The sequence below is a fragment of the Ylistrum balloti genome, unplaced genomic scaffold, assembly GCF_031769215.1.
Source record: "Ylistrum balloti isolate Yb309-2 unplaced genomic scaffold, AGI_CSIRO_Ybal_v1 Utg371000, whole genome shotgun sequence".
Taxonomy (NCBI): Eukaryota; Metazoa; Mollusca; class Bivalvia; order Pectinida; family Pectinidae; genus Ylistrum; species Ylistrum balloti.
In genome coordinates, this window is record NW_026782558.1 from 790,310 (window position 1) to 808,177 (window position 17,868).

General features: G+C 38.4%; 1 protein-coding gene across 1 annotated transcript in view; it reads left to right on the plus strand.

Annotated features, from left to right (window-relative positions):
• Positions 1 to 17,855, plus strand: part of LOC132559937 (E3 ubiquitin-protein ligase HUWE1-like) — a 63,289-nt gene extending 45,434 nt beyond the window's left edge. The window contains exons 58-78 of the mRNA XM_060224573.1: positions 1,247 to 1,388; positions 1,521 to 1,728; positions 1,962 to 2,203; positions 3,849 to 3,978; positions 4,325 to 4,611; positions 4,819 to 5,021; positions 5,622 to 5,889; positions 6,400 to 7,599; positions 7,977 to 8,059; positions 8,553 to 8,710; positions 9,732 to 9,845; positions 10,211 to 10,404; positions 10,945 to 11,241; positions 11,845 to 12,030; positions 12,258 to 12,455; positions 12,920 to 13,195; positions 13,598 to 13,868; positions 14,117 to 14,222; positions 14,628 to 14,927; positions 15,165 to 15,355; positions 15,539 to 17,855. Coding sequence (XP_060080556.1) covers positions 1,247 to 1,388; positions 1,521 to 1,728; positions 1,962 to 2,203; positions 3,849 to 3,978; positions 4,325 to 4,611; positions 4,819 to 5,021; positions 5,622 to 5,889; positions 6,400 to 7,599; positions 7,977 to 8,059; positions 8,553 to 8,710; positions 9,732 to 9,845; positions 10,211 to 10,404; positions 10,945 to 11,241; positions 11,845 to 12,030; positions 12,258 to 12,455; positions 12,920 to 13,195; positions 13,598 to 13,868; positions 14,117 to 14,222; positions 14,628 to 14,927; positions 15,165 to 15,355; positions 15,539 to 15,641 — 5,157 coding nt within the window. The 3' untranslated portion in view covers positions 15,642 to 17,855. The remainder of the gene's footprint in view (positions 1 to 1,246; positions 1,389 to 1,520; positions 1,729 to 1,961; positions 2,204 to 3,848; positions 3,979 to 4,324; positions 4,612 to 4,818; positions 5,022 to 5,621; positions 5,890 to 6,399; positions 7,600 to 7,976; positions 8,060 to 8,552; positions 8,711 to 9,731; positions 9,846 to 10,210; positions 10,405 to 10,944; positions 11,242 to 11,844; positions 12,031 to 12,257; positions 12,456 to 12,919; positions 13,196 to 13,597; positions 13,869 to 14,116; positions 14,223 to 14,627; positions 14,928 to 15,164; positions 15,356 to 15,538) is intronic.
• Positions 17,856 to 17,868: the final 13 nt, after the last annotated feature.

Sequence of the window (17,868 nt, forward strand, 5' to 3'; positions counted from 1 at the left end):
TAAGTAGAAGAAAAAAAACAGCATCTGTGGACTGGATATCCCCACAGCAGATGGAGGTAAGTAGAAGAAAAAAAACAGCATCTGTGGACTGGATATCCCCACAGCAGATGGAGGTAAGTAGAAGAAAAAAAACAGCATCTGTAGACTGGATATCCCCACAGCAGATGGAGGTAAGTAGAAGAAAAAAAACAGCATCTGTGGACTGGATATCCCCACAGCAGATGGAGGTAAGTAGAAGAAAAAAAACAGCATCTGTAGACTGGATATCCCCACAGCAGATGGAGGTTAGTAGAAGAAAAAAAACCGCATCTGTAGACTGGATATCCCCACAGCAGATGGAGGTAAGTAGAAGAAAAAAAACAGCATCTGTAGACTGGATATCCCCACAGCAGATGGAGGTAAGTAGAAGAAAAAAAACAGCATCTGTAGACTGGATATCCCCACAGCAGATGGAGGTAAGTAGAAGAAAAAAAAACAGCATGTGTAGACTGGATATCCCCACAGCAGATGGAGGTAAGTAGAAGAAAAAAAAACAGCATCTGTAGACTGGATATCCCCACAGCAGATGGAGGTAAGTAGAAGAAAAAAAACAGCATCTGTAGACTGGATATCCCCACAGCAGATGGAGGTAAGTAGAAGAAAAAAAAACAGCATCTGTAGACTGGATATCCCCACAGCAGATAAAGGTAAGTCAAAGAAAAAAACAGCATCTGTGGACTGGATATCCCCACAGCAGATGGAGGTAAGTAGAAGAAAAAAAACAGCATGTGTAGACTGGATATCCCCACAGCAGATGGAGGTAAGTAGAAGAAAAAAAACAGCATCTGTAGACTGGATATCCCCACAGCAGATGGAGGTAAGTAGAAGAAAAAAAACAGCATCTGTGGACTGGATATCCCCACAGCAGATGGAGGTAAGTAGAAGAAAAAAACAGCATCTGTGGACTGGATATCCCCACAGCAGATGGAGGTAAGTAGAAGAAAAAAACAGCATCTGTAGACTGGATATCATCACAGCTGATAGAAATAAATCAAAGAGCAAAAGTTAAAGTCTGTAGACTGGATATCCCCACAGCAGATGGAGTTAGGTCATTATACAAACTAGAGAGAAAAAGTTGAAAGCAAAGATTAATGTTTTTAAAATGCAGCCCAAATTAGTATAAATAAGTATGATTACTACCAGATATTGCAATTTTCATTTAACAATTCAAACAAACATTTCATTGATGGAAATGATTGATTTATAGGTATCTCTCGATGGGATGACACCAACTAGCTCATCTGGTGGTGCAAGTAGTAGCACAACTACAGTCACACCTCAAGCCAACACTGGTTTACTGACTACTGCTCTCTCTGACACCAACCAGGAAGCAAATGGTCGCCATATCAGTAAGTATTAATTCTATGTCAAATGCAAAGTTGTGTTGTAGGTTCAATGCAACTGAGAGATTACTAGATATTTGGTTTACTTTTACCTGTAAATTGAAGTCTAACTGAAATCTCATTATCTCGGTTTTTCAGGTGCTTCTGAGGCTGCTGCTGCAGCAGAGCTAATAGCTACTGAGATGGTCGAAGGCATTTTGTCAACAACCACTCCATCAGAATCTGGTTCTCGGCCAGCAGATGGCCTGCTATCCACAGCCTCGCCTTCTGTGATGTCAACCTTCCTCACTCCTGCTAACCCTCTCCCTCTCACCACCCCAGGGGCACCAATGGCAGATCGGCCAAGGTAAAATCTTTGTCATAAGTATTAAAACTTCATAAGTTAAGATTTATTGATGGCAAACCAAAATCAGAGCAGATGCAGTTATTTGCAGTTTGCATCATGTCAGCTCATTAGTTAAATTTTCTAGTTTTTACAAAATCTCTCAGACTGAAGTGAAAAAAAAATTATTGGTCTCCTCTTATGATTGAAATTGAATTATTTATATGTATGAACATATTTTGTAAATGTATAAACAGACAGCGAGCCCCGAATGACGGAAGACTAAATCTGGCCTCCCTGCTTCTAAGTGATCAGGACCCTTCACCTGTCACACAGCGGACTGGTGTATCAACGTTTGGAGGACTAGGGGAGATACCTGCCCCACTTGTTGGAAGTCAACCAGTATCTATTGTACCTGCTGCTCCTACAGAAGGAAGCATCACACCAGAGGAGGTGTCTGGGATCAGCAGTTCAGGAGCAGTCACTGTCCAGTCATCAGGTTCGTTCACCATATTGTGTTTCTGCTGTAATCTTATAGACGGAATGTTGATAGCATGACTAGGTCTTTTGATGTTGTAAATATAAATACGGAATCCAGGTACGTGAAAGTTGATACAGGGATTGTAAATTTACTGGTGTATTGGTTAATACAGGGCAATTTAAAATCTAACATGAGGTGATAAATTTGTTACAATCACTGGACAGAGAACAATTGATGGATTAAGTGAGGTACACAACTCTACAGTGATAGACACGAGCGGTGATTTGTTGGAAGTTTTAATGACCAAGTGCACTTAATGATGATCCACTGAGTCTGAATCGTTTGTGACTGAGCAAACTTAATCACTCTAATTTTTTTCTCTGAAAGTGCACTGGTTAGTTTTGTGTTATGTCAGACACTTTGATGGATATTACATATGACCTCTGACTTTCTGCTTGCTGTTGATTCGTGTAGCTTTGGACTGATCAGAATTGGTATAATTTCTCATTGGGTTTTAAGTATTAAAGTGAGTTCTGTTGGTTTGATGAAGTAACATTAAATATTTATCCAAAACAGACTGGTTGACCTCTGACTTTGTTGGGGCCCAACATCAAAGTTGTCAGTTTGTTCATTCTTTGTTATTGGGAAATATTTATTTATAACATGAAACATAACTGAATGAAATCCAAGGAGAAGTTGTCCAACTACGGGTCAAACATCAAAGATCAAAGTCAACTTTGAGATATTGATTATTAGCTCACTTGGCCCATTCCTAAGATAGCCGACAAATTTAGAAAAAGAAATGACCTTGACTTATGTTCAAGGTCATAGGGTCAAATTTTTAAAAACATCAAGATGACTTCTCTTGAAGTATGATATTTGGCTGGTATGTTCCAAGGATGGAGCCAGACTAATTTTGGGAAAATAAATGACCTTGTCTTATATTCAAAGTCACATAGGTCAAATTTGTTAAAACATTTAAATGATTTCTCATGAACAAGGCTGAGAGGCATGGTATTTGGGTGAGTTGAATGTTGCAGGCCATTGGGCCACTTGTTTATATTCTACAGGCAAGTATTTTTATAGGACATGATGCAAAAAAGTCAAGAATCAAATGAAAAGTTGTTTTCGGGACAAAAACACAATTCTAATTATAGTGATGCCCCCCACCAATCAAATTGTCTGTCTGCCTTTGTCCTTTTACCATCTGTCCACCCACACTCTGGTTTTAGAGTCTTGACACATTGCGGGACCCGTCCTGTGTTAGTGCTATAGATGATACGGTTCTAATTTTGATTTACATAGAAATGGTGTGCAGGATGATGTATCATGATGAATTTTGAATTTGTGTTTAAAGTCTGCTTGTTTAAGTATCTTAGTATATTAATTTTTCAGAATAACATGGTGAACTTTGTACTTATTTACAGTTGTCATTAACTATTTCAGTTCCTGTTGTTGCATACGAATATATGTTTGTGATGATCATAAGCTTTGTGTGACCTTTGGTTTTTTTCATAGCACAGTCTGTATATCAACACTGAACTGATATGAACTTTGACCTTTGTATGTGAACACTGAACTGATACAAGTTTTAACCAGTAGTGTTTATATTTGATCATATGACCTTTGACCTAGTATGAAATTTGGTCTCCTTTGTTTACAGCCAGTTCAGAAGAGTTGGCAGGGTCAGGCCCAGATATGTTGCCCACCACTTCATCTCCCATCATCAGTCATGAGGCTGCCCAGTCTATTGACTCAGGCCTTCGCAGCTTTCTCATGGGTGGTGCTTCAATGTAAGTTTAAGTTAAACCACTTTTAAAATATGTGATGATTAAAATTAAATAATATTCATCCAAATAGAAGATTTCAGAACAATCATTTATTGTAAATTTATTTGGAGGGAAAGATTTTACTTTCTGATGGTCAGTTTGTTTCATCTTGACTTTAGAATCTTAGCTGCCCTTTATGTGTTCAGTGATCAACACGATAGAAATGTTATTGTGGAAAAATATTGAGTCAAACCTGCCTTAACAACCACTTGTCACATGTGACTGATTTTTCCTCCAAACAAATTGTTTTTCCCTTTGAAAATCACCTATGGCAGGTTTGACTGTATTTTTATGTATTGTTACTTTTCAGTTCCTCAGTGTTGGAGGGTGCCACCGGGTTGGCCAATGTCTCTACTTCCACTTCAGCACCCCTTGATCCCAATGCTCCACTCCTGCCAAGCAGTATCCTGCGTTCTCTAGACCCCAGCTCCATCCCCCTCCCTCCTATGGCCACAGAGGGTGCCCTGGGCGAAACAGATATGATGAGAGGTGGCCTCCCCTCTACATGGAGTGTCCCTACCACTACCACCAACACTGTGCCCACTTTGGGCTCAGAAGGGTCTGTGGAAGGACCATCCTCTTCGCGCAGTGCCTCAGGTATGAGCAGTACCCTATGTCAATCGTACTTACATTTTCTGATCACATCTCAAATCAAATTCCTGTTTTTTTTTTTTTTTTTTAGAATACATGAGGGAAGTAATGATTTCAAGTACATGATGTAAATCAAGCAATGACTTATACAAGGTTTTTTTTTAATTAATACTTAAACTCTATTTACAATATTAACATGATTAAATTTTACAGATCCTGCTGTTCCTGATGGTGTTGATCCATCATTTTTGGCTGCCCTCCCAGACAATATACGCCAAGAAGTAATCGCAGAACAGCTCCGACTTCAGCGGATCCAGCAGAGTGCCAGAGAGCAAGCCCAGAGTGCCCACAACACCGGCACCATGGAAGTCAACCCAGAGTTTCTAGCTGCCTTGCCTCCAAACATACAGGAGGAGGTAAGCATCCTTTTAATCCCTGTGCAACGATATAGAGTAGTTTATGAATGGTCGTAAGTATGATCAAACCTGCATACTTTAAAGGACTTTAATATCTTGAGTTTCAGCGTTCTAAGATAAAGGTCACCATTTCTATTTTTAGAAAAAAATTCATCACTGTAGTAGCTCTATTCCTTGGGGGAGTTTTATTCATTTTTTCTCTGGGACCATTAATGTCTCTCGGACAACTTGAGTTTTAAGGTTGTAGTGTTAAGGCCTCTTCTTATTACAAGGAAGTCCTTCTCATCTCTCGAGTTACTTTATCCCAGTAGAGATCAGGATCAAACTTTGCTCTTAGCTATCAGGTATGGAGCTTCGGTCAAGGCTGAACTGTAACAGTATTTCATTGTTTTTGATGCCTCATTTATTTTACGATCATTGTGAATTAAGCTTCAACAAATTATTTCACTCTTTTTGACCTGAATGGAAATATATGGTGGGGAGTATCTGTAGGAAACCTAGAATGGTGCTTTTGAATTTTGTCTTTTGCTATTACATGATTTTCTGTCGTGAGAAAAATATTTTGAGTGGAATAGCTCAAAGATAATTTTCTCTGTTTAGGTACTGGCTCAACAGAGAACAGAACAGGCTCGTCTTCAGGCCCAGAATACTCCTGCTCAGCCAGGTACAGATGCTCCTGTAGATCCAGCTAGTTTCTTAGCAACACTTCCCTCATCTCTACGGCAACAAGTCCTGGCAGATATGGATGACACCATGGTGGCTGTACTTCCACCTGACCTAGCTGCCGAGGCACAGTCACTCCGAAGGGAACTAGAGGATCGGCATCGGCGACTGATGCAGGACCGTCTATTTGCCCAGGCTGGGGCTGGCTCTCTCTCTGCGATACTAAGACACTCTGGTAATCAAAATAATTTTACAATGAATGTAAAATAAATGATTGAATTTGATTATTGAGATTTTCATAGGTTGTTTTTAATGTCATATTGTATTTAATGGCATCGAGTCCATTTGTAATATCAAATTACTATTTTCTGATATTGATGACACTTTGGTGACGTCATAAATACACGACATCTCTCTAAACTTGGTTAAAGTGAAAAGATGTCTCTAAGTAGAGAAACACTGACATCACATTTAAAAGTTTCTCCCTTATATTCAAAGATTAATCTTCCCAATCAAATGTTAGATGTAATTATATATGTTGTAAAACTTTACTGTTTCTGATCAGAAATGAGCAAATGAAACATGGATATCAATATTAACCAAATTCAATAGTGCCAGCAGATTTGAAGCTTTGCAAATGTGTTATTCATAATTATAAAGGAAATTGCATGATATTTTATGTGAAACAGTTCCTCACTAATTTGTCTATGTGCAGGGTTTGCAGGTAGGTTGGGTGCTGGGAGATATTCCCTTCGTGCTGTGCCCCCGATTCGTGCTGTGCCTCGAGGAAGTAATCAGTGGGCATGGGGTTCAAATCGTATGGACAACCATTCCTCTGGTAGTGGAGTAAATGCAATCAAATTCCGGGGACGACACCTTCTGGATCATGAGGCACTCACTTGTCTTGTTGTTTTGTTGTTTGTGGATGAACCAAAGATAAACACTAGCAGGCTACATCGTGTCCTGCGCAATCTGTGCTACCATAGTCCCACAAGGATATGGGTGATTCGTGCTCTCCTCTCAATTCTGCAAAAGACAGGTGAATGTTTGGTGGAGGAAGGCAAATGTACTGCTGGAGACAAGGGGAAAAAGAAGACTGCAAGTTCCGCTTCCCCCGACGTCTCTTTGAAATGTGACACAAAGAGCCAAGGTTCTTGGTTGTCCATTAGTCTTGAGGCTGCCCTAGGGTGTCGTGCAAACGTCTTCCAGATTCAGAAGGTGGGCAAAAAACATGTGCCTGGGGGTTCATGTACTGGCACTGTGACTGTGCATCCCCAAGCTGCTCCTGTTGTGTGTAGACATGTTCTTGACACATTGATTGCCCTAGCTAAAGTGTTCCCTAGTCAATTCTTGCCAGCTTCCAAAGCCAAGGAGGTAGGCAAATGTGAGGAGACTGAGGTGGAGGAGAGACAAGATAGTGGCACTGATACTTCTACAGTCCAGGGAAGTCCCAAACAATCAACATCTGGTGTCGAATCTCCAAAGTCAGAAACAGACTTTTGGGACCATCTTATAAAATTAGACAATGTAAATATGAATCGCAAAGGTAAAGGTGTTCAACGGACTCATAATGCTAGCAATACAGAAGGTGAGGCTAATTTTTACAACTTTGAATCATCACCACTGGGCCAGCTGATGTTGATGTTATCTCATCCAGTGGTGAAGCGTAGCCAGCTGCTCACAGACCGGCTACTTAGACTACTTGGCCTTGTGTCTATGAGTCTGCCTGACATGACACAGGGTAACAGGGCTACCTCACAGGCACCAACCAGTACCCTACCTAGTCTATTATCCAGCATGGTAACACCGTCTGTGGTCACGCCAACAACTGCCACATCAACAGCAATGTCGACAGCTACATCATCTGTGAGCACACCAGTTGTTTCAGAGGTGGTCACTGCCAGTTCTACACCAAGCACCACACCCCTTGAGGTCAAAGTAACTGCCAAGTCTGAAGGTGAGTATATATAATTTATGATGCATGAAGTTGTAGAGCCTTACTACAAACATGGCAGGTTTATGTTTCAATGTTTGACCTAACAGCTTGGGTCATTTAAAACAGTTTATAGAATCATTCTTTCCTAAAATCAGAGCAATATTATTTCATATTAGATTTTATAATAAAGTTTGGTTGTGGAAGAACATTGAATTATGTATGAATGCAATACCAAGAAGTAGACATGCAGACGGAAAAAGCTTCCAACATCAATGACTCTACATTCTACTGAAGTAGTGTAAAAATTCAAGTGTGTCATTATGTAATTTAACTTAAATTCAAATTGACAATGATTTTTGTAGATACAAAAAAGGAGGAGGTGGAGGAGAAGGAAGAAGCCACCGTTATATTGGAGGATCAACTCAAACTAGCTGTCAAGGTTTGCATAAAATTATCATTGGTTTGTCCTTGAGTTAGGTGCAGTGGGGTAATGCCACACTTTGTCCTTTTTAACGCGTTTGCAAATGAATTAGCAATAGCCAAACACAAGTAGAATTTGTTAATAATTTAGCACTGTGTATCTCCGGTGGTGTACTGTTGTGACATCTCCGGTCGTTAGTCAGTGCTACATAAATGTAGTGTTAAGCATCGTTGGATGTTGATTTGTTGTGATCAGCACTCTTGGTAACGTAGCTACTACAGAGGATGCCAAAACCAATATTATCATTGATTAATTTCTAACTTAAAATATCCAAAGGATACCTACACAAAAAGTATCTTCAATAGATCTAAACTGATAACACTGTGTTTCCCTCGTTAGAAGGAGTAGGCAAGTATGTTGACTGTAATTGGGAAATAGATACAACAGTGTTCCTCTCACTGAAATAAGTAGGCGAGTATATTGTCTGAAACTGGGGATTTTATACTGACAGGTACTGACATCCAAGTCGTGTTCAGAGGAGGGATTGGAAGATGCAACCAACTTACTCTTGCGCATGTCATGGGCCAACAATGCCACAAGAAATGCTGTCTTGCGGCTGCTTCTTGAGGGTGCACAGGAACTTGGGCACACTGTTTGTAGCCACATCAGGTATACAGTTTTAATGATAGGTTAAAGATCACAGCTTTGACATTGATCTAATTCTAAGTTTATGTGATATTATGTTCCGAGAGACAATTAAAAGATTAACATTTAAATTTTTAATCCCTCTCTTTGTATATACACTTGTTAACAAGACTTATCAGGGAAAATGATAGCTTGATTCTGATGACTGTTGGCCTAGCCATCTGACACGTGTCAACCAATGAAATCTACGAAGTCCCAGAATCCCTGATGTTGATGCTCCACCCTTTATCTACTTTATAGTTATGTTAGTTTGTACTAATGTAGTAATATCCTAACATCAAGCTTCAGACATTATTAGGTTTTAGTAGCTATAAGTACTGGTTAAGAGATCAAAGGTCACACTTAACCTTTTAATCAGTTTATGTTGATTTAACTTATATTTTACTTTATTAAATGGTAACATCATTCTATACACCTGATTAAATTATGGTGGTCAGATCAGGGTTAAAGGTCAAACTTTGTGTAAACTACATCTGGTAAACCCTGTGACAGATTAGATTTATTTGAGACAAGTGTTTTAGGTGCCGTCTCTTAAGATTGATAGGTCAAGGTTAACGTAATACTACATTTATCAGAGAGTGGAAGGGATACTTTAGTGCACTTTGTTGCTATCATTATTGAGTTCACAAGATGAGGTGTTAATTGTTAAAATTTGTATCAAAAATTCTCATCTCACATTTCTGGGAAGGTTAAATTTTCACTGAATTCATGGATACTGTTAATTTACAAAGTCCACAAAATGGTGAACAATGCAACATTGACATGGATCATAATACTGGTGGTTTTTGTGAGCAAAATATATCAAAATGAAGTGCCAACAAAAATGCATATTTTTGTACGACCATAAAAATTGAGCACAACAAAAATGTATGATTTTGCTGTATAGAATTAAATGTAAACAAAAATGAACACATAGTAATTGTCTTTGATGGTAGGCATATTGTGGAATAAGTAGCTACATGTTTTTTTACTTTTAATCTTACAGGAGCTTGCTACATGAACTCAAAAAGCACAGTGGAAAGACTAGGGATGAAGATGAGGAGATGAAGGAGGCTGATAGCACCTCAGCTCCCATGGGCAAGGGTATTCTCCCAGACAGGTAAAATTTTTATCTTTAAAAGGGATATAATGACATCTTTATATTACTATTGATAGCTAATTATCTGCTACAGAACTTGTCATAACATGTCACGAAAGTCCCATTACTATTGAGAGTTTTTTTTTATTTTGATTATAATTTTATTTCATGCTGTGAATAAAATAGCTTTGCTGAAATAAACTAAAAAGTAGTGTTGGAAGTTTTGTCCTTATCTTGACAAGAAATAACTTGTTTGACTCTTTCTCAGGTTTACAGAGGTTACCACTATTGTAGTATTGGGACTTTGATGAAGTAAAATATATGTAAAGTATTGTTGGAAATTGTCCTTACCTTGACAATAAATAACTGGTTTAATTCTTTTTCAGGTTTACACAGGGTACTGCTATTGTAGTTGCAGCCCCTAAAAAAGTCAAAGGAGGGCGAGAGTTGCAGCTTCCCTCTATGAACCTTCTAACCAACAAGACGTCAAGTCAGCAGTTCCTTCTCCGTATCCTCAAGGTCATCATCCAACTGCGAGATGCTGCCAGGACCATGGTCAAACGGGGACGAAGACAAACCAGTATGGTCAAGTTCTCACAGTTTTAGATATGAAGCATATTGTGCAGTCATTTGTGTATAAACTAAAAGCACAAGCGGACTGATTATTACACAGAGCTGGGAATTGTGTTACATAAATAAGTTTGAATTTTATTACATACATACAAAAGAATACTACTGTGATAAGTTGTTTCTGAACTTAACTCTTTTCATTAATCTTAAGCTTCCCAACTCACTTCAGTTTCATTATTGCATCTTCATCCACAGTAATTATACATCATACATCTGTTAATTTTCCATAATATTATTGTCGTCTTGAGGGCAAAAAGGAAGAGGAGAGAAAAAAATGATTAAGGAACAAATAATGATCATCAAACATTGGTGGACACCAAGATCCCTATGAGATCTCTTGTAATAGTTTTGAATGTCAGGGAGCCAAGGTCAAGGTCACCTTTGTTATTAATAGAAAATTAACAAACATTGAATCAAATTTGCATGGACAGAGGAAATTCACATCTTGTAGACTTTTTCTAGTTCTACAAGATTGTATTGGATGTTTCAGCTTCACGGGATTTGGGTAACATTGCAGAGGCCATGGCAGTGTTAGAGGCTGAGGCGGAGGCTATCATAGAGATGGTTGGACGACGTGCACAGCAGAATCACCAGATCCGTGAGTTGCAACAGCGAGCCACACCTGCAGCACAGGTTGATTCTTCCGAGGCCACTCCAGCTTCTACTGGGGAGCAAAGTGGAGCAAATGAGGTGGAGGGAGCAGCTCCAGGGGGCAGTGATCAACCTACGCCTACAGAATCTGCACGAGAATCGGGTGCAGAAACCCCTATGGATGTTGATCAGCCAGGTAAGTATCAGCCACAGATGATGTTTGTGATAAGGAGACACTCAGAAGGATATTCATGACTTTCAACATAACTTGTTTTATAAAAGATTTACACACTTGATTTTTCATAAAAAAACATTTAGGTCCATTTTGTGGGAAATTCTTTTTAACCATTCATTAATAGAGTCACATATGTCTATCCTGTCCAGAATATGTCATTCTACCAAATTTATTTTGATCCAGACTTTATTTCAATTTCATTTACATCAAAGACATCATCCTGGAGACATCATTTCTGAATGGTCTTTAAAACGAGCTTTTTATGATATTACCAGAGATGAGTTATTTTTTCAAGTCAATGTCATTGGTCATTATATATATATGCATGAAGTCATCAACAAATTTGGGGACATCTCTCCTGCAACTTCAAGGTACAAATTTCCTGAAGGAGAATTCCCCAGATGAGTTTGTGTTTCAGGTTTACTATTTACGTATTTGGTGACCTTGCCCTTTTGTTGCAGACATTTTCTTTGTATCACCCTTAAAATAAAGAACAATGTATTGTTTACCAACCTCTTTATTGACAATAGACTTCTCATGTGAAAGTTTTTGACATTGTTTTAGGTACATCAGGAGAAAAGAAGGACAAGGATGAGTCTACTGCTCTGCCACGACTTAGTGAGCAAGTCCTTCTAGACGATCTTTGGACGGTTCTGGGAGACTGCCTTTCCGAGCTTGCCAAGACACCTGACCATCATGCCGTCCTCATACTACAACCAGCCGTAGAGGCCTTCTTCATTGTACATGCAGGTATGAACCTTAATGTTATTGACACATGTCTATTTCTCTGTGGTATAGTTTGTGTGTATTCAGTTAAAGCAGTAAGTTCCCCCCCCCCTCCCCCGATCAGACATTTCATCTGTATCTTTCCACTTTCCCGGTATTTTAGTACTGCTTATCTTTGTCGACATATACCTGTAGTTTTATGCAATTGAACCTAAATAGCACTATCTTATCTTTATATTTTTGCCTACCAGGTGAGAAGGATGGCAAGTCAGCAGACCAGCCATCACAGAAGCGAGAGGATCAGCTGGCCCACTTGAATCTTGACGTGGCGCCAGCATCCCCAGCTGCCCAGTCAGATACTCCACACCTCAACAGGGAGAATTCTGTAGCCTCCATGTCCTCTATATGTAACCTACCACCAGACACACAGAAGTTCCTCAAGTTCGCAGGTAAGGGCATAATGCCTTGTTTAAATAGTTACTATAAAAAAATTTTACTGTATGCAAAAATGTTTGTGTTAGAAAGATGTTGTCCTGAATTATCAAAAAACATTAGAGATATGCTTTGACAAGGTGTCTTCATGTAAGCAAATTGTCCAGTAAAATCCATGGAACAGTACAAAACCCGATTATGTTTACAGAGACCCACAGAACAGTACTAAACCAGATTATGTTTACAGAGACCCACAGAACAGTACAAAACTCGATTATGTTTACAGAGACCCACAGAACAGTACTAAACCAGATTATGTTTACAGAGACCCACAGAACAGTACTAAACCAGATTATGTTTACAGAGACCCACAGAACAGTACTAAACCAGATTATGTTTACAGAGACCCACAGAACAGTACTAAACCAGATTATGTTTACAGAGACCCACAGAACAGTACTAAACCAGATTATGTTTACAGAGACCCACAGAACAGTACTAAACCAGATTCTGCGCCAGTCAACTACACCCCTGGTGGATGGCCCCTTCTCCGTCCTTGTTGACCATACCCGCATCCTAGACTTTGATGTTAAACGCCGCTACTTCCGCCAAGAACTGGAACGGTTGGACGAGGGTTTGCGACGTGAAGACCTAGCTGTTCATGTGAGACGAGAGCATGTGTTTGAAGACTCCTTCAGGGAACTTTTTAGACGTACTGTGGATGAATGGAAGCACAGGTTCTACATCGTGTTTGAAGGTAAAAATAAAGAACAATAAGTTGAGTACCTCTTGTCTGTTTGGGATATCACATCCCCAAGGATATCATCTCTCACCAGTTAGGGTTACACGCGGTGGAATGATTTTCCTCATGCCCTCTGTGGATCATTCCCAAAGATCTGGAGTTATTTCTCACCCATAAGGTTATTATCTTCCTTTCATAACCCTTAGAGGTCATCTGCAAGGTCAACTGGTACAGCAGAAAAACATTGTCATGAAAGATTCTGGAATGCACTGGACTCCTGTCAACTGTTTTGCTTTGTTTCAAATTTCTCTCATGATCTAAAAGTACGTAGAGATTCTCTATTCATCTTATTTTTCATTGAAATTTTGTAGTAAAGATTGTGAGAATATATATTAAAATACACTTTAAAATTTATAGGTGAAGAAGGGCAGGATGCTGGAGGGCTGTTGCGAGAATGGTACATCATAATTGCTCGTGAGATTTTCAACCCAATGTATGCGCTGTTCAGCACTTCACCTGGTGATCGTGTCACCTACACAATCAACCCTTCTTCTCATTGCAACAGTAACCATCTGAGCTACTACAAATTTGTTGGACGTATCATTGCTAAGGCCATCTATGACAACAAATTGTTGGAGTGTTATTTCACAAGGTCCTTCTACAAACACATCATAGGACAGACTGTCAAGTATGTATTGTAGTAGAAAATTACTTAAATCTGTTAAAACAGATATGCTTATTTGAGGTTAATAAAGTTTTTTACTTTAAGAAATGTGAATATCACCTGAAGGTTTAGTAGTCCAAAATAACCTTCAAAATTTCATCTTCAACATTTCATTAGATTTGAATAACTATCTTAATTAATGTTTCATCTATAAATAGCCTTGCGAAGAAGGTATGAGATTTACCTAACTGATATGACTGATCTACTTGCAGGTACACCGATATGGAAAGTGAGGACTATGCATTTTACCAGGGACTAGTGTTCTTATTGGAAAATGATGTCAAGGATTTAGGTTATGACCTGGCATTTTCAACAGAGGTAAGCACAAATGGGAACATCTTGGGTAATATTTAAAGGCTTGATGTATCAATATGTAAGGACAAGGTGACCTTCATCACACACTGATTCAGGGTGTGATTAAGCTCATTGGTTTGTATATCAAAATCATGTAGTTTTACAGGAGGCACAATCTGTTGTCGTCACGAGATTTACAAGCAGTTCAGCAATGACGTTGACAAGTATTAACTACACTTTGCAATAAGTTTGTATTTGTGTCAACCACATATCATCTGGTTTTATATTCATAAAAAAACACTGTTTATGTAGATATATACCAATATTTATATCAGTTTGTTGATGTTTATGTAGATATATACCAATATTTACATCAATTTGTTGATGTGAACGGTTTTACCTGACATGTCTTTGCCTATTCATGATCAGATCCAGGAGTTTGGTGTTACTGAATCACGTGACCTAAAGACAGATGGCAACAAATTGATGGTGACAGAAGCCAACAAGAAGGAATATGTGAAGCTTGTTTGTCAAATGAAGATGACTGGTGCAATTAGGAAACAGCTCAATGCTTTCATGGAAGGGTTTTATGACATCATACCAAAGAGACTTATCTCTATATTCAACGAACAGGAATTGGAATTACTAATCTCAGGCCTGCCAAACATTGATATTGATGACCTCAAGTCTAACACAGAGTACCACAAGTATCAGAGCACTTCCCTACAGGTAAGTCACATATTGACTAATCCAACACAGAGTACCACAAATATCAGAGCACTTCCCTACAGGAAAAAGTCATCTTGTCCATCCATCCTTTTTATTTCCATCAAGCATTAATAAGTGATGTCATATGTGTATTTGCTTGGAGTATTTAAACATTTTATATACATACTGAAAATTTTATAGTGATACATTTCCCTATGTACAGATTTATTGATTTTTGTATATATATTGCAACTTCAGGTGCAGTGGTTCTGGCGTGCATTGAGGTCATTTGAGCAGTCAGACAGGGCACAGTTCCTACAGTTTGTAACAGGCACCTCCAAGGTACCCCTGCAGGGATTCGCCTTCTTGGAAGGCATGAACGGATACCAAAAATTCCAAATCCATCGGGATGACAGGTCGACAGAACGACTGCCTGTTGCTCATACTTGGTAAGACAAAATCTAAAATGTCACTATTGAGTAAAATTCATTCAAACTCCAGTGAAAAGAAAGCATGTATAGTGTTGAAGGCGGCATTAAGTTTTACATAGAGACTTACAAACAGGTTTAATTTTATCACTTTTGATGTAGTTTACTATAAGAAGAGATAAAGAAAATTCTTTTCTTTTTCAGTTTCAATCAACTTGATCTCCCAGCATATGAAACCTATGACAAACTTCGACACATGTTGCTGTTAGCGATAAACGAATGCTCCGAGGGCTTTGGTTTGGCCTGAGATGGCTGAAGAGTTCTCTCCAACATGGGAAACTGAAGGCACTGGGCTGTGTTATATATTGATACTTGGACTTCACTGAAATATGAAAGTGGCCAGACACTGAGGCATCAGTGTTCTAGGTGTTGCACGAAAAACAAAGAAACAATGGAAAGAGATGATAGTTTAGAAAAATTATTGTAAAATTAAGTTTCAGTTGATTTTGAATCTGGTGATAAGAATTGGAAACTTGTTGGACTTTCCACCATTGTTTGATACCTGCACATTGAAGTATGGGCGTTGATGTATGTAATTGAAAGAGTGTGAAAATGTGTTAGTATGGTGATGTGACAGTATGTAGTTGTTTCCTCATTTGGATTATATATATTTACGCGTTGTATAAATTGTTACCACTAGTATGTGATTGTGCAGAGTAGATTTCATACAACCCCTTTAGTGCTAGTAGTATCATTATTTATTTATGTAACTAGCAGAGACAGATTCTTATTGACAGGGTGTTAGAAATGGGATACAAATCCTGCCACTGACTGTTACTACTTTACCACTAGGTCTTATGTTGGTGTACAAAAATCAGTTTTTGTGTTGAATACATATATTGAAGATACCCCGTTTCTGTTGATATACCATTCGGTAGTTATTAAAAATCTTTGGATTACTACATGGTGCCATGTTCACTACTTTCATTTATTTTTTGATCTGAGTTAACAAAGAAAACACCTGGGTTTGGCCGAAAAAGAATGTAGTGGAATCTATTGAACTTATCGGTTAGATTATTATAACAAGAATCCTTGTGCAATATATGTGTGTGTTTTGTGAGAAAACAATGTCTGGCCTTGACAGATAAAGAGTGTGTCATGAATTATTTCTCTACTGGTGAATAATCCGTGCTCCAGATAAATCCTGATAGAATGTCCTTGTTTTCCTGTGATTTGTGATCATTGCCCCCAGACATAATAAGTTTTGTCCTCTCAGCATCTTAGACTTGAGTTTTCTGGCTTTATCACCACACTTGTATCCAAATCTACAGATTTTAAACTTATTTTGTTGTGGTAGTATTTTATTATTAGACCATCAATATAAAATCAGTTTGATGCTTATTTGATCAGTAAGTGGATTAGATGCCAGCTTTGAATTTTACTTTTAGCTCGGGATTGAACTTTGTTATTACCCTGAAATTCTTTTTTTGTTTCGTATGAGGCATTATTATACCATGATCATTCTCAAGTCCATTTTATTTCACTTTGTTTCAGATAAATCCTAATTAGTTGCCTTCATCCCATACACTATTTGTCAGTAGTTCTTTTTGACTAGAGATGTTAAGATGCCTGTAAGATAATTAAAGCGACAGAGATAAACAAGGTGATGACTTTATATCCCCCCCTGAAAATTTCCGAGGAGCATAAAAATATCAAACACCTGGGGAAGTGATTTCATTTTTTCTAGGAAGACCAGTGATCTAAGAAATAATCTTAATGAATTTTTTTGAATTGCCCTCATCATAAAAGGAGCTGGAAATATGTGCAGAGGCAGTTTTACTCTCATCAAGTGCTACATTAACTTGTATAATTATATAGAAGTGCTATCCAAAGTGTGTATTATGATTTCTGTTAAATTATATCATTGGCCCCAGGTATGAAAATCTGAAGAGCACATCAAAGGGCTAATTTACAGGTGTGCCAATGAGATTGGGATATCTAATCCTTAGGTACTAGAGGTATTGATACTTGTACAGTAGTAACTGTGTATGTAAAGTGTTGAGAAGGCAGATCCGTGTGGAAGGTAAGAAGTACACAAAACAACATATATTGGAATATTAGTTATTATTTTGCTTGGTTTTTGTTTATATTGTATTTCTGTGAATACTTTGATATTGTGTCCCTGTTTGATTGACTGCTCAGAGCAGGAAGATGTTTATTTATTTATCCTGCCGTGAGCTGTGATGAAAGAGTAGGGTTAATCTAGGATGGTCCCCTATTGACGTGGTGCCTCTGGACACAGAACATATCTGTCCATGTAAAGCAGGTGTGTCTTTAGGCAAATATATGTATAGCATTGAACAAATTGATATACTGGCACTGTGCATGTTTATGGGAGATTTTAAGGACTGGTATTCTGGTACAGTCTATAAGAGTTATGGTGTGTTGCAGGAACTACCTGACATGATTATTCTTTGTCCATGGTTTGTATACGTTGATGAATAAATAACATGTACTATGAGATCAGCCGTTTG